At 42.9% G+C, this 16315-nt stretch overlaps 1 protein-coding gene across 1 annotated transcript in view; it reads right to left on the bottom strand.

Moving 5' to 3' along the window:
• The window catches only part of CSMD3 (CUB and Sushi multiple domains 3), a 1852015-nt gene that overhangs the window by 207689 nt on the left and 1628011 nt on the right, over positions 1 to 16315 (bottom strand). Inside the window, exons 52-53 of the mRNA XM_033933128.1 lie at positions 2274 to 2468; positions 580 to 753 (exon numbers count right to left, since the gene is read on the bottom strand). Coding sequence (XP_033789019.1) covers positions 580 to 753; positions 2274 to 2468 — 369 coding nt within the window. The remainder of the gene's footprint in view (positions 1 to 579; positions 754 to 2273; positions 2469 to 16315) is intronic.

The following is a 16315-nucleotide window of genomic DNA, read 5'->3' as shown; positions in this document are numbered from 1 at the left end:
AGAAATTAAGATCAATAAACTATTTAAAATCATAAAAATTTATAAAAATTTTAGAAGAGAGTGTATGGGACCGATGATAGCTCACTTTGTAGTTATTAGCCTTGAAAAAAGTGACGGGCTTATAGCTGTGAGCGCATGAGACCCCTATTACCTGTTTCGGGTAGTATGCAGACTTGTGTTTCAGCCAAGTCTTAAAGATTTCAGTGTGTTTCACAAGAGTTTGGAGAAAAGAACATTCAAACCCTAAATATTTACAGATTTAAATTTTGATTTTGAATCTATCACATATAAAATTGATTAGGCAAATATTGTATCTGACTTGAAGAATAGGAGAAGCAAAGAGGATCGCTAAGGGATAAGAAGGGATTGTGAAGCACAGTAGTTGGCATAGATGGGCAGATAAATAGGCTGTGTGGTTTTTGCCTACCTCAGTTTTTGTTATATGCCAATTGGTTCTTTTTATTCTCAACTACCTCTGTCAAACATGTGAATTTGCATTAGCTGTTGATATATGATTGGCTCACTCAGCTAATGACAATGCAACAGCCAAAACATATCAATTGAGTGTAAATTTTATACCTAAACATCTGGTTTCCATTCCACTCCAGAGTCCAGAAGAGAGGCATTCTCTTACAGTTGATCCAACGAGCATAAATCCACCATCACAAGTAAATATTGCTGTTGATCCAAAAGTGGTTTGAGTTCCAATCTTGTTCCCATTGGGTGGTGTGGAAAGTTCTCCACATGAAATAACTTGAAAGGGAAATAAAATATTAATATGCAAAATGGTGTTTTTGAACATTTGAGGTTGGAAAAATGTCCATTTTAAAGCTGCCAAATGTCTATCTTTTATTTTTGAAAATGAGTAGGTATAAGTTTTGGTCCTTAGGACATCTACCTTTTCTGCCCATTTTCAAAAATAAAAATGTTCACGTGAAAAGCGTACAAAAGCAAGTTTTGTAGACATACCCACCAACTACCTTGTCTGATCATGGCAGAAGAATCCCCATCAGCTGAGTCAGTTTCTAGGATCCCTGGCAGCTCAGTTGATGGGGATTCCCCCTGCCAAGTTCAGCTGAGCCGAAGAACCTTTCACCCTTTCCCCTGACATCCTTAGACCTCCCCCGACATCCCCTGGCATCCCTCTGACATCTCCCACATCCCCCTAACATCCCCCTGTCATCCCGGACCTCCCCTAACATCTCCTGACATCTCTGCCCCCTCCCCCCCCAGATCCCCGGATTCCCGGTACCTTTGGATGAGAAAATGACAGGAGAGAAGCTCATTCTCTCCTGCTTACAGGGCTGTGTGCTGGAAATGATGGTGCTTCCCCCTCCCATTACATCTTGGGATGCAGTGGGAGGGGCCACAGGTCCTAATTGACTCAAAATCACCAGATACCTAAAGCCACTCCCAAGGGGGTGGCCTTTGGGATCTGGCCAATCTGTCCCTGTGCATCAATTAAGCCTATTAATCAATTAAGTTAGGCACCTATAACAGCTAGTCATGCTGATGTAGGCACCTAAGTTCAGGCAAACTTTATAGAATTTAGGGGGTTAATGAATAGTTTACCTGCTCATTAGTGACTGCTGTATGTGAAAAGAGTTTCTTCACTGACATTAACTTCTGTGGTAGATATAAGTGGATAGCATGTAAAAACAAATAATAAAGAGCTTATTAATTATCCTGCAGAGCTCAGTGTTGATATCTACTATGGGGACACAATGTGATAAACCTACTACCGGGTCTCAGGTGGCGTAGAGAGCCCTATGATTTGCATTGGTACTAATCTCCTTCCCCCGACAACCTGACCTGACTGGAATGTACAACTGAAAAAAAAAGCATGTCCCTGGTGTCTATTGCATTTCCACTCCCCAATCAGATCTGATCTGATCTCCCTTCCCCCGATTTACTTAAAATAAGTGGTGTCTGGTATCTTGTTCACCACCGACTCTGATCCTTTCCCCAAGCCTTCCAGAGGAGTATATTAAAAGAGACAGGAGTAAATGCCCCATGATGTTGATAATACTGACTTAATTAATAATAATAATAATAATAATTTATTTTGATATGCTGCCATACCCGAAAGTTCTAGGCAGTTCACAACAATTAAGCATGGTACATACAATACAAGTCATTTAAAATTTGGCAAGTTAAATGCATACAATATAGGAAGAAATACAGACAATTTTTAAATTAATAAAAGATGTTAAGTTAAATATTAAGATACATTAAGAACCCTGCCTATTGAATAGTTGAGTTTTAATACTTACTTTGGCAGTGTGGTCTTTCATTTCTCCAACTCCAAGTTCCATTAGCAAGACACTCAATTGATGCTGGTCCTAATCTGTAATAGCCGGGGTCACAGCTAAATACAACCTTTGTTTTGTATTCATAATGCGAGCCATTCACTATGCGCCATCTTCCATGTTCCAGCACAAAGGAATTGATACTTGCACAAGTAACAACTTAAAGAAAAAAAGATTTGTTAATTTGATACAATATCTTAAAATGTTATTAAACAATTGGTTAATTTCATTTAATTTTATATTTGTTTTTATTTTAAAAGACTGAAATAGTATAATATTAGAAATTTCAGGAACAGGTAGGCCAATGAAGAGAACCTGGAATCAATGGCTGGGCTAATTCTTCTGGTTCTCTGATTGGCAAGGTCTAGGAGAGCTAAAAAGCCAGCATTCACAGATCCTAGGAGAACCACCTGCAGATAACAAATTTAAACTGCTTTGGTTGAACCCCAGTAATTATGCAATGGAAGGACTTATCAACCTTAGATCCTAAGATTACAAGCTTCAGGAGTTTTGGTGCATGGCTGCTAATAACATCCACTTTCACCAGCCTGCCTTCAAACTTCATTGAGAGTATCCTCATGGAGGTCGGCATTTCCACATACATTTTTTTCCATCTATTTTGTAATACCATCCTTCAAACATGTAGCTCTTCCATCCAGAAAAAAAGCCAGTTCCCCCAGGGGCCACCATTGTCCCCAGGCCTTGCATTGAAAAAAATGGCTGTAATGGATGGATTTGGCAAGAGGGGAAGAGACAGGTATAGCAGAAAAGTCTTTAATTTCTCCTGGTTCTGTTGATGTACAAAATGCCAGGCCCACTCGAAAAGGAAATATCAGAAAGGTTGTAGCAACTTTAATAGCAAGGTAAATAATTCTTGCTTTCATTCTGCAAGGTAAATAATTCTTGCTTTTATTCTGCAAAATTCATTTGAGTAAATCTCCATAGAAGAGATTCAAATATTCCCTAAGCCAATATCAGTATCTTTATTGCAGCATGACAAATAATGCTCTGGGCCAAAAATCTCTACGTATTTCACTATGTATGCAAATCAGAAATTTTACAAATTCAAAGACTCAGAATAACTAAATGTAAGCATGTAGAACCACCTGGCAAACAAGGGAAAACTTCAGGAGTTCGGTATGTCACTCATTCAATTGTTGAAGGCCAGCTGTATTCTAAGCATCATTCTTTTAGCCTTGGGCAGAACATGAAAAGAGAAAGTATTGAATTGCATTCACTGGCCTTTGCAGAGTAATCCAAGAAGTGAAGTTTATCTCTAGGATTAGGAAAATGTTCAAGTGTGTTGAAACTTAAATATGGCACCAACTAGTGCAGCGCAAGTTATAGAATCACATTTAGAACTGGTTATGCATGAAAACCTTCAGGTGCATCCATTTAGGTCAGGTTTTTCTTCGGCTAAATGCACATGCCTAAGTTGTGCGCACATCGGTGCATATTCTATACACTTGGCCATAACATAAAACAAAGCCCACAACCCACTTCTATCCATGTCCTCTTTTCAGGTGCATACACTGGAAATAGTGCATACTTTTTACAGAATCACATATTCTGAGTTGTGTGAATAATTTTTAATTAGGCCCAATTAGCAGCAATTACAAGATGTTAGCTGCCAACTATTGGCACCGATTAGGCCAATTAATAATGTTGTATATATATATATCAGCTATGTACAATGATGTATGTGCACAATTTTAGGTGCCATTTATAGAATTTGGGGAATAGTGAAATTGAGATAAATGGTAAAGAATGAAGGAAAGAAGTAATAATGGCTCTGGTTAGACCTCATTTGGAGAACTGTGGACAATTCTGGAGACTGCAACTTCAAAGATATATCAACAGGATGGAGTAGGTCCAGAGGATGGCTACTAAAATGGTCAGTGGTCTTAATTATAAAGTGTAGGTGACAGACTTATAGATCTCAATATCTATACTTTAGAAGAAAGGAGGGAGAGGGCAAATATGACAGAGATGTTCAATACCTCGATGATATCAATGCACAGATGGTGAGTCTTGAAATTAAAAGAAGGCTCCGGAATGAAGGGGCATGGGGAAAGATGAAGGTGAAAGGGAACAGACTCAGAAGGAAGAGCTACTGGTGAAGGGATGTAGCTGGCAAAAGGTAGGCCATGATTATAAATCTACAACATCATTTAAAAAGAGAATACTATTCAAAATGAGTGGGTGAGGATAAATTTGATCTGAAAACTATTTAACCTATTAGATTATTTGCTTAATGTTGAAGATTTGACCAAGACAGCTGAACTGACTGTTCCTACAGCTACTGAACTGGCTTATTATTTTAGAAATAAAGTTCAATCTATTAGATCACAGTTGGTTATTAATGCTAGTCAGATTATATTTTTGGATGCTCCCATTGAGGTGTCACCAGGGCCGGATTAAAAGGTAGGCCCAGTAGGCACATGCCTCGGGCTCGAAAACATCAGGGGGGCCCACCGGCGTTAGGGGAAGGCAAACAAGCTTTCCAGGCATCTCTTCCCCTTCCTCTTCCAGGGCTGGTGTTAGGGGCTGGCAAACAGGGCAGCTGCCCTGGGCCCCACAGCTCAAGGGGGCCCCGGAATCCAGGCAGTTCAATTAACTACCATCTGCCCTGCCTTCGGCTGCGGTACTGCTACAACAGACGGCAAAAATGAAGACAGAAGCTGCGGGACTTTTCCTCTTGCCTCAATCGATATAGGCTTTGCTGATCTTGATCCCGCCCCCCCCCCCCTCTGAAGTGACTTCCTGTTTTTTGAGGGGCAGGTTTGAGACTGACGGAGCGTACAGCGATGCAGGCAAGAGGAAAGATCCCGCGGCTTCTGACTTCGCTGGCCAAGTTCCTGAAGCAGCATGAGTGAGTGGACTGGGCTGAGCTAGAGAAGGCTGTATAGAGAGGGAAAAATCCACAGAGTATTTACAGATGAAGCCTCAGGCAGCATTTTTCCATTTCTGTTCCTGTGGAAAACCCTTTGGTAAAATTAATGTATAGGGCAGGCTGTCACACCCTCAGGTAAACTGTAAGATAAAGCCCAGGATGACCGAGTGCAAACTGAACTTTTGAAATTTCTCTCAGTAACGGTTTAATACTTTTCTTCCTAAATGGGTTTTAAGATTTAGCAACATGCAGATGAAGAAAAGGAACATAAGCGCCCGTGCAAACAATTTCATCATGCCTCTTCTGAACCAAACCTGGCCTTGGGGGAGCCCCGGTAGCCTCTTCCGTGAAATCACCTGATGGGGAGGAAATAAAGTGATGGAATCTGGGAGCAAGTCACTAAAATAATGCAATATTAAATATGTTTACATCTCAGCAAACACATGCCATATTGATCAAAAAAGGGCGTCCCTTTTTATTCCTGGTTTATGTGCAGCACTACATGCTAAAGACACAGAAGGGAGAGTTTTGTAAGCAGATTTAGAAGAGGGGAAGACTAGAAAGTAAGAGAAGGAGGGACCTTAGAGCTTGTAAGGGCTACCGTCTGGTTTAGCGAGACTATGCTGAAGGCAGGGCAGGTTTTGTCTTTGTTATTGCTGCCCAGTTTAACAGGACCAGGGTCGAAGGCAGGGCTGATAGCAATCGAATGCTGGAAGAGTGGATCGAGGCCAGCAAGCCAAGGAGATGTGGATCAGGGTCAACCAGCCAAGGGAGGAAATAAGAGATGCTGGATTATGAGGAGAGGGAAAAAAAATGTGATCTGGGCTTTGTGGAAAGGGGATGGTAGACCGGGTGGGGGGGGGGAGGGGAGGGTGGATTGGTGTGACAGAAGGGAGAAGGTGGATCCGCTTGGGGGAGGACAGTTATTGGAACTAGGTGGGAGTTGGAAGAATAGGGACACAAAAACATTTGCTGGACCTTGCAGGGGTCAGAGAGACATGGAAAATGCTGGACATGAGGGTGGAATGTGAAGACAGAAGTAAGACGTTGGAAATGGGTAGAGGGAATAGGGAGACAGAGGGGATATGATGGACATGGTGAAGGGGGAATAGGGAGACAAGGATGCTGAATAAGGAATGGAAAGAAAGGGAATATGTCTGCTTGGGATTGGATAGAAGATAGGGAGTAGAGTGATAGAAGGTATTTGCTGGATTAAGATGGGGAAAAGAGGGGAGTACTGGAATGGGATAGGGGAAGATGTTGGGGAGAAAAGAGCTGCCAAATCAGATAAGGAAGAAAAAAAAGGAGCACAGGAAGATGCTGGACATGGAGGTTGTAGGGTAAAGGAAAAAAAAAAAACCCAGACATGAAGTGAGTAGGAAGACAGGTGGGAGATGCTGGACACGGGGTGGATTCAGCAAGAAGAAAAAGGAGGTTCTGGATATTGGAGTAGAAGACAAAAAGGGACAGAAGTGGCAAATAGACTGAAGACCTTGGAAAAAAAATTAAGAAAAGACAGAAAGCAGAAACTTGGATAAACATGAACAAAATGTCCAGACAATAAAGGTAGAAAAAATAATTTTATTTTTAATTTCATGAACAGAAAATGCAGTTTTACAGTAAATTTACACTGTTTTCTTTTTATTTTCTAAAGTGTAGAGTACTGTTTCTCTTTCTCTAGTGCTGTACTTCATGCAGCGTATGGCTTCTTCAGATTTAATTTTTTGTCTACATATTTTAAATTTGTTGCTGCTTACAGTTGTGTTATTCTATACAGGGACCTTTTTAAAAATATGTTAGCTTTTTTGTGTGTTTATTTATTTGCAGATAGCAGATGGGAAGGGTGGACAGTGGCACTGAGTCCAAAATGGGTGGTTACCAAATTTTCTCCCCATTCTCTCCCTGCCAGCTGAAGATCTCTTCCTCTAGGAAGGAAGGGGGGATATGGTCAGAGATGTTTGGAGGTTGCACAGAAGTAAAACAACACTGACACTGGTATGGTAATTTTTGTTGTTTGTTTTGAATTTTAAACTAAAGAAATAAAGTGGAAATAAAGAAGTAAATAAGAAAATGGGTAAATAAATGGGGGTGTAGAAGGGGGCGGGGCATGATGGGGTGGTGCATGACAGGGGGCCCAATGGACTTGTGTGCCTAGGAGCCCTCAACAAATTAATCCTGCCCTGGGTGTCACCAGTTGATATCTTGTAGACCTATTTTAACAAAATTACAGTGAATGATACTAGAAAAGTTCTGTTAAAATGCACCATGTCATCAAGTAGTTAAGATACCTGCCCCGTATATTTGATTAAATTGGCCACTCCCTCATTCCTCTATGTATTGACCGAATGGTTTAATAAATAATGGAGTCTAGATGATTTACTTCAATGAGCAGAGACATTGTAACCCCCATTCTTAAGATATATAAAAAGTAAGTAATTAGAACTAATAGCTTCTAGCCCACTTTTTATTAAGATGATGGAGGGTTTTGTAATGAACAGTTAGATGATTATTTAGATAAATATGATTTGTTGCATATCTCCCAGCCAAGTTTCTATAAAAGGTTTAGCATGAAAACTGCAGTAGGATCTATTATTGGTTTTTGAAAATCACTGCTGAGCCAAAGTCAATGTGCAGTGATTATTCAGTTTGATCTCTCTAGAGCATTTGACTTGAAGGATCATGATCTTTTGTTGTCTATCCTTAATGGGTTTGACATTCAGAGTGCAGTCTTGCAGTGGTTTATGGTTTCTTATATTATTAATCCTATAAAATTAAAGGAAGGGGAGCTCTGTCAGAACCCTGGAGAGCCTTTTGTAGAGTTCCCCAGGATGTATCCTTGTCACCTATGCTGTTTAATCTTCTGATATACAGAAGTCATTACGAATAGCTCTGGAACAGGTCGGTGTAAAATGTTTTATGTATGCTGATGGTACCATAGTATTTTATCCTGTTTCTAGAGATTGGCTCACTACCTTAAAGGGCATTCAGAACTGTCTAAATTTAATAGAAAGCTTGATTTCAACTCATCGGCTCACTGAATAAAAATAAAACCACATTTTGATAATCATGTTCCCCCGATAAACCATTGAGACCCCAAAGTTTCACTATTGGTAAGGATCAATTTTCTTTTAATACTTTGTCAAGAATGCTCAGTGATGAGATAAATAGCACCCTTACTATGAAAAATCATATAAACATGGTAATCAAAAAATCTATCTAAGCAAAAAACTCAGAACCATAAGAAATTATTTTGATCAATCAGTATTCAGGCTCTTAGTACAAAATTTGACTCTATTAGGAATGGACTAGTACAATCTAATCTTTTCAAATGCTACAAAGCCTCTATTAGATGGCTTCAAATAATGCAAAACATGGCAATTAGGTTGATTTACTCTTTAAACGGATTTGACTCTGTAGCCCCTGCCATTATTGAATTACACTGGCAGCAAGAATTCAAGTTAGGTATAACTTTTAAAAAATATTGTATGGAGAAACCCCATTTTATATGACATGGAGGGGCATAATTGAAAGGGACGTCTATGTCCGTTTGCGTCCAACTCACAAGTCGTCCAAAGTAAAAAACAGCCTAAGACACATTTTCGAAAAATACGTTCATAATTTTTTTTGTTTCGAAAATCGCTAATAATACGTCCTGCTGATCTGATCGTCCAAGCCGCTAAATCGTCCATCTTTATACCACATTTGCGTCCAACTTTTCATCCAAGTCAAAAACACCTAGAACAAGCCTTGTTGGACGTTGGAGGGGTCTGCAAAGTGATGGACTGAACACCCAGACATGCCACCTAAATAGTGGGGTACCTTACAGGGCACTGCTGTGAACTTCACAAAAAGGGTGCCATGGCTTCTCCTCACTATAGCTCCCATATAGGTCACGGTGAGCCCCCCAAACCACCTCCAGAATCTCCTAGACCCACTTATTTACCACTCCAATAGCCCTTATGGCTGCAGGAGCCATTTATATGCCAGTAAAAAAACTAAACTAAATCTTGGGTTTATATACCGCATCATCACCACAATGTGGAGCTCAGCACGGTTTACAGGGGTTGGGGTAGAACGGAACTCCAATAGAATTATAGAAATAAGTATAAAGAGAGGTTAGGGCTTAGAGTACCAGAGAGGAGGAGAGGTTACATTTTGGAGAAGAGCCAAGTTTTCAGATGCTTACGGAATAGTTGAAGGGAGCTCAAGTTACGAAGAGGGGAAGTAAGATTATTCCAGAGCTGAGTGATTCTGAAGGGGAGGGATGACCCTAGTTTACCAACATGAGAGATGCCTTTTAAGGAGGGGAAGGATAATTTTAGTTTTTGCGTGGATCTGGTGGAAATTGGATTTGAGGAATTCCAGGATAGAGGAATAAGAGGAGGAAGGATGCCGTGAAGTATCTTGAAGGTTAGCCAGGCACATTTAAAGTGGACCCTGGAGATAACAGGAAGCCAGTGGTTTTGGGGGTGTATAGGGCAGTGCATATGTTTCAATATCAATGAAGTGATTACAGGGGCTTATGGGCATGGGTCCTCCTCTCTATGGGTCCCTAACCTACCCCCAAGACGACTTCAGCCGCCTCTGTGCTGGACGACTAGGCTTTCCTATGCCAGGCGGCCAGGTGATGATGGTCTGGGGGCTGAATTTTAAAGGTGTGATTAATATTTTTTGTGGGAGTGGGGGGGTCAGTGATCACTGGGGTAGTGTGTGGGGGTCTGTTTTATGTGTTTGCAGTGCTTATCTGGTGACTTTAGGTTGGTTTTTGTGACTTAGACCATGCTTTACATGATCTAAGTCACAACGTCCAAGTTCCGTCGATCGTGGCCTGTATAACTTTCGGTTATACATGCTGTACGGCTAAGTCTAAGCTGGCCCACATCCTGTCCAACTCCCGCCCTTAACACCTCTCCCAAAAAGCCCCGTTTAGCTTTGGTCATTCAGCGGCACTATGTAGGCCTAGGTTGTCTAGAAATACGTCCAAAACCCGTTTTATTATCGGCACTTGGACGTATTTGTCCAAGAGCCAACTTAGGCCGGTTTTTGGACGTTTTTCTCTTTCGATTATGAGCCCCTTAGTGTATTTGCAAGAGTAAATCAAAAAGTAAAGGCAAAATACATTTAATAGCTTTAACAGAAGTTCCAAAGCAAGATGACACATTTGTTGTATCATTCAACTAGCTTCTGCATTCCTGCAGAGAATAAGTTTTTCGGCTGCTCTCGAAGCCAGATGAGAACCACTTCCTTTACGTCATCATGCTTTGTCTTTTGGTCTCCAGGTAGCAGTGATGTACCCTGTTTTGTCGCCAGTGACAGGTCTCCTAGAATACTCAGATCTTCTTAATACCATCTCAGGAACTGGGTTGCACCCTCCATACGCTGTTGCTTGTGCAGATCAATAAGCTGTTTGGAAACCCATCGTGCACAGACTTTCCTGTATCCTAAGTCTTTGTGCATTATAGCAAATGCAGATCCATAGCTTATATCCAAGTTTGCAGCCAATTGAGACACTGTTGTCTTCCAGTCTTCTCTAATCAAGGCATCTGTCCTATTAATGTGCTCATGTGTGCACAATGTTGATGGACATCCGGAGCAACATTTATCAGTTACACCTGTTCTTCCTGTTTTAAAACCTTTTTACCCACTCATAAACCTTTCGTTGATTTATGGTGCTAGGTCCATATTGAGGCAATATCCAATGGTGAATTTCCACAGGGAATTGACTTAGGAGAGAAAGAGAGATTGTTCACCCTCTTAGAGGTGAAAAGAACAAGAGGGCACTCGCTAAAGTTAAAAGGGAATAGATTCCGTACAAACGTAAGGAAGTTCTTCTTCACACAGAGTGTGTGTGGTAGAAACCTGGAATGCTCTTCAAGAGACTGTTATAGAGGAAAGCACCCTTCAGGGATTCAAGAAAAGGTTGGATAAGTTTCTGCTGGAACAGAACATACTGTGACAGGGAAGCCCCTGCCACTGGCTTAAAACCTGCTTTAAACCCTGCCACTAAAGAAAATTTGCCTATTCCTAAGCCAAGAAAGCTGCCCATTAATCCTGCACCCAATGCTAAGATCAGACAGGCAGGGCAGAACAGAGAAGAATACCTGTTTCAAGTCACTATAATCCCTTTTATAAATTATCTGTTAATTCTCTAGCGAAACCTCTGGTTGGGGTGGAGCTGACAGGCAGAATGTGGCTAGAGCACCAGTGAAAGGTACACAGCAGATTAAATCAAAGCCAGCTGAGAACAGAGAGAGGCAATCAGGAACCTGGATGGAAGGACGTTCCTAACAGAACAGGGAACTGAAAGCTAGAAGCTCTGGCTTACTGCCTTCTGCTAAGAAACCTCCTGTCTCACAGCACAGCCATACTGACAAAACTCTGCTTTCCAAGCAGAGGCTAATTGGAAGGGAAAAGCTCCATGAGCAGGGCAGGCCAAATGCTCCTCCAAAGGATAGCTTGTACCTAGCTTCAGAGAGTGAGGAGTCCCTTTTGGAAGTAGAGGGATATGTCTCTGAGAGGAATGAAATGGCCTGCAACCCTGAAGCCTTAGACTATATGTCTGAATGCAGCATGAGTCAGTAAGGTACTGTTTGGGGGAAGGGAATGAAAGTTTGTTCTATAACAATGGTCTAAAGTACTTAAATGAAACATTTCTGTCCTTATGTGGGGCTGTATAATGAATGAGTGTTTGATGTGTGAATATGAGGATTGGTTAGCAACATAAATTAAACCAGAATCCCTGTATGCAAGCAAAGTATAGTGAGTGGGGGGATGGGTAATGCTAACTAATCTTAAAAGGAGAAATAAAGCCCAAAGTGGATTCAGTGACCTGACATTGCACATCCCTGATAGTGGGAACTTTTGGGAGGGGAATCTTAGACCACTAAAACAATGGTGGATGGTTCCCAGCTTGCTGCCCAGAAATAAGAAGGATAGTAAGGGTATCTATAATTCAGGTAGTCAGGTGGAGAGAACTTCCTGAACAGAACTTCCTGAAGAAACAGTTTTTGTGCCAAGCCTAAAAAGAGTGGAGCTAAAGCCCAGGGCTGGCTGGTCCACGAGGGCTCGTGTATATAAGTTCTTGAAACCAGAATGCTGTCCAGAACTGTGCAAAGCATGGCAGCCGAACTGTGAAAAAGAAACCCGGATTAAAAAGGGACTTGTTTTGGATTTTTTCTTTTTTCTGATTGATACAAAAAGTGTCTGTAAGGAGAACTTTGTTTGTGATAAATCTTTTCTAAGTATCATCAGCCAGTATGGCTGTACTAGAACCAGTGCAAACTGAACTTTGAGAATAAAACTTGGAACTAGCAATTATTGATGGAAAGTTTTTTTTTTCTGCTATTTTTATTCCAGAGTGGTCCTCCAAAGAGCGCTAATACTTGTGCCTGGGGCAGGAGCCGGGTTGCCAGCACTAGGCTTACCCCTGGCCCCGTCACAATATGCAGGTAAGGCTAGACTCAAATAGGGCACAGGTCTTTGACCTAAGGGCTGCCACATGAGCGGACTGCTAGGCACGATGGACCACTAGTCTGACCCAGCAGTGGCAAATCTTATGTTCTTATGTTCTCCCTATGCCCAAAGAAAGCACACTACTGAACGTTGTTCTTTGGTGGTGCAATCTTGCAATGGAGCGTCCATGTTTCTGACCTCATGGCTGCCACACGACTAAAGGCCGAGCACTGCACTGCACATGGATGAACTATCCAACAGGCAATGTATTTTAGAATGTTTTTATTTGAATTTGTATTTTTGTTAGGTTTTTCATTTTATGTATGTTTACTTTGTAATCCTCCTAGTTGATAGGTGGAATATAAATTTTTTAAATAAATAAAATAAGTAGATATGTTGCATTTTGCTAATTCTGTTCCAGTTATCATGTAATTTAATAATTGCCTCTATGTCACCTTTCTATGAGAACGATTAAATCAGTATAATTATTGACATCTTTTTCATATCCAGCTATCTACATGTGGAATTCCTTAGTTTAAACAGAAATTATCTAGAGTTCAGAAGAATGTTAGACATTCTTATTTCAAAAATGTGTTAAATTGGAAGATAAGTGAGTATTTCTTCATCTCTCTGCTCATTTTGATTACTATTTTCTGCATTGCATAAGGCTTTTTTATGTTTCTCAATTGAGGAATTTTTTTATGCCGATGAGGTAATTTACCCCAGTTTGGAACTCCCACACTTCTCTCAATGAAAGATTAGGTTTCTTACCTCTGCTAATATTCCTTCTTGTAGATATCCTGTGGAGCCTGACCTAGCGGGTAGTGCATCCATTCCAGCCTTGGCTGAAGAACCTAAAAATAACACCAACCCCCTCTGCGAGGTCACCTGTGCGGCCACTCCCCCTGAAGTTCAGTAGGTAGCAATGCCAGGAGTTTCTAATACAAACTGGGAACACAAGAAAAAGAGAGAGGGGTGCGGGGACTCCCCGATACAAATCAATGCTGCTTATGATAACCAAATACATAATCAACAACCACCAATAAAAGGCCAAGTTAGGACAATAAGAAACTGAAACATTTCACACCCTGAAAAACTGAGGAACAGGTCACTAAAGAAGACCAAGCCTAAAGAGCAGAAGGGGCACCACCCCAGGACCCTTAAAACCTCATAAGCTTAAATAAAAAGACACTCTGGGAAATGTTAATGGGGTTGGTCAAAGAGAGAAAGCCAACTCATCAGTTACTGGGAGGCGACCTGCGAATTGGACAAAACAGATGGGCAGGAGTTCAGGCTCCAGAGGATATCTACCAGAAGGAAGATTGGCAGAGGTAAGAAACCTAATCTTTCATTCTTGTACAATCCCTCTGTAGCCTGAACTAGTGGGACGTATCAAAGCAGGCCCAAATCTCAGGGGGGGACAATGATCCCACCGCCAGAACAGAAGGGCCAAAGGCCGCATCACCCATAACTGCCACATCAAGCCGGTAAAATCCGGAAAAAAGTATAAAGGGAAGCCCACGTGACCACCCAACAATCTCCTCAGGCAAGATCACATGAGAGTCAGCCCACGAGGAAGCCCGTCCTCTGCTAGAGTGAGCCCTCACACCAAGAGGAGGCTGCTTCCCCGCCACCACATGGGCTGCGGAAATGCCCGCATGTGACCAACGTGAGAAGGTAGCCTCGGAAGCAGGCCGACTCCGGCGTGCGGGGCCCACCAGGACAAACAGATGGTCCGACAGAGGGAAGTCATTAGTAGTCTCAAGGCATCTCAAAAGGGATTGCGGCACCTCCAGAGACCGCAAAACATGGGTCTTAGACTTGGAACCTGACAGAACAAAAGTGGGTAGCCGAACTACCCGGGTGACGTGGACTGCTGACCCCACGTGCAGAAGAAAAGAAGACACGGTTCTCAAAACAACCACAGACTCCGTGATGCGGAGAAAAAGATCCCTGCATGACATAGCCTGAAGCTCTGACAGACCCTGAGCAGAAGCAACCATAACGAGGAAATCAGTCTTGACGGCAAAATCTCTCAGAGAAATCCTATCCAGGGGTTCATAGATCAGACGAACCAGTGAGTGTAGAACCAGACTCAGATCCCTTGGATAACCCGGCAATCGCAAGGGAGGCTGCAGCCTCCCCGCCCCCCTGTAAGAAGCCTACAACATCTTGGGGAGACACCAGAGAACCCCCGAGAGAAGAGGGATCCTAACACAACAGTCCCGCAATGGGGACCTGGAAGAAGAAACCGCCAGAGCCTTCCTGAGGCCAGCACACAGGAAGGCCGGAACAGGCGCCACCGATGAGGGGCTAAAGGATCCATGTGAACTGCTGCACACCAGGTCAAAAAGCACCTCTAAGCCTTAGCGGAGGTTGACCCCATCGAATTCCTGTTGCCATGAAGAAAAGTGGCAATGACAGCAGAAGAGAAGCCCCTAGCCCTCAAGGCCACGCGTACAGCACCAGGTCGCAAGACCAAGCCATCCGGAACTGGAAGGGCTATCAGGCCCTGTGTGAGTAATCTCTGATGGCAAGGAAGACACAGACCCCTCAACCGTACCAGGTCTGTGTATCAAGGACAGCTGGGCCAGTTCAGGGCCACTAGGAACACCAGACCTGCGTGAGATGCCACCCGGCCCAGAACGTTCCCTATCATAGGCCATAGGAAAAAGCCATCCAGAAATTCCCCCATCAGACCATGGTTGAACCAGAGCGCCGAACCCTGTTCTACCGACCTCCCATCGGCGGCTGAAGAACCTGTCCACCTTCTGGATCCCTGAGGACGCTATCAGATCGAAGGCGGGGTGACCCCTCTGAAGAAACATGGCTTCGAACGCTAACCTGGACAGGGACCATCCTCCCGGGTCCAGAATCTGACAACTGAGGAAGTCTACCGGCACATCGTCCACCCCTGCCACATGAGTGGAGGACAAGGCCATCAGACACTTCTCCACCTAGGCAACGAGCATCTGAGCCTCAAGGCTCCGCAGGGGACTCCTCATGCCCCTCTGACAAGATGACATAGGCAACCACCGGCGCAATGTCCGAGAATACGCAGAGAATCCTTTGAAATCGCAGCAGGCCAGACAGACCATACACATCTCTACCCAATTGAACACATCTGCTCTCCAATGCAGTCCACCAACAGTGGACTAGCACAGACCGGCAAACTGCTCCGCAACCAGAGAGACTCGCACCCGTCGCCAGGGGTACCCAGTCCAAGATGCGCAGAGGGATCCCTCTGTACAGAGGAACCAGGATCAACCACAACACCATACAGCTGCGAGTAGTTGCCCAGCATGGTAACTTCACCCCAGCACATCTCTCTGAGGATTCCACCGGGACAGAAGGGACAACTGAAGAGGACGGATGTGAGCCCTTGCCCATGGATCAAACTATGGTCGCCACCAAGAGAAATAAAATCACGAGCAGAAGAAAACTAGAAGTTCTCAGCAAGGCTGCAGAATCAAAAATGAACTTCAGGAGGAGTGGCCGCACAGGTGACCTCGCAGAGGGGGTTGGTGTTATTTTTAAGTTCTGCAGCCAAGGCTGGAATGGATGCACTACCCGCTAGTTCAGGTTCCAGAGGGATTGTACAAGAACTAAGGGGTCCTATGGCTTTTTTCTTCCTCTTGAGTTATTAGCATATCTTTAAGCT

Source organism: Geotrypetes seraphini, chromosome 2 (assembly GCF_902459505.1).
Source record: "Geotrypetes seraphini chromosome 2, aGeoSer1.1, whole genome shotgun sequence".
Taxonomy (NCBI): Eukaryota; Metazoa; Chordata; class Amphibia; order Gymnophiona; family Dermophiidae; genus Geotrypetes; species Geotrypetes seraphini.
The sequence above is the reverse complement of the archived record's forward strand: the minus strand, read 5'-3'. Positions and strand labels throughout refer to the sequence as shown.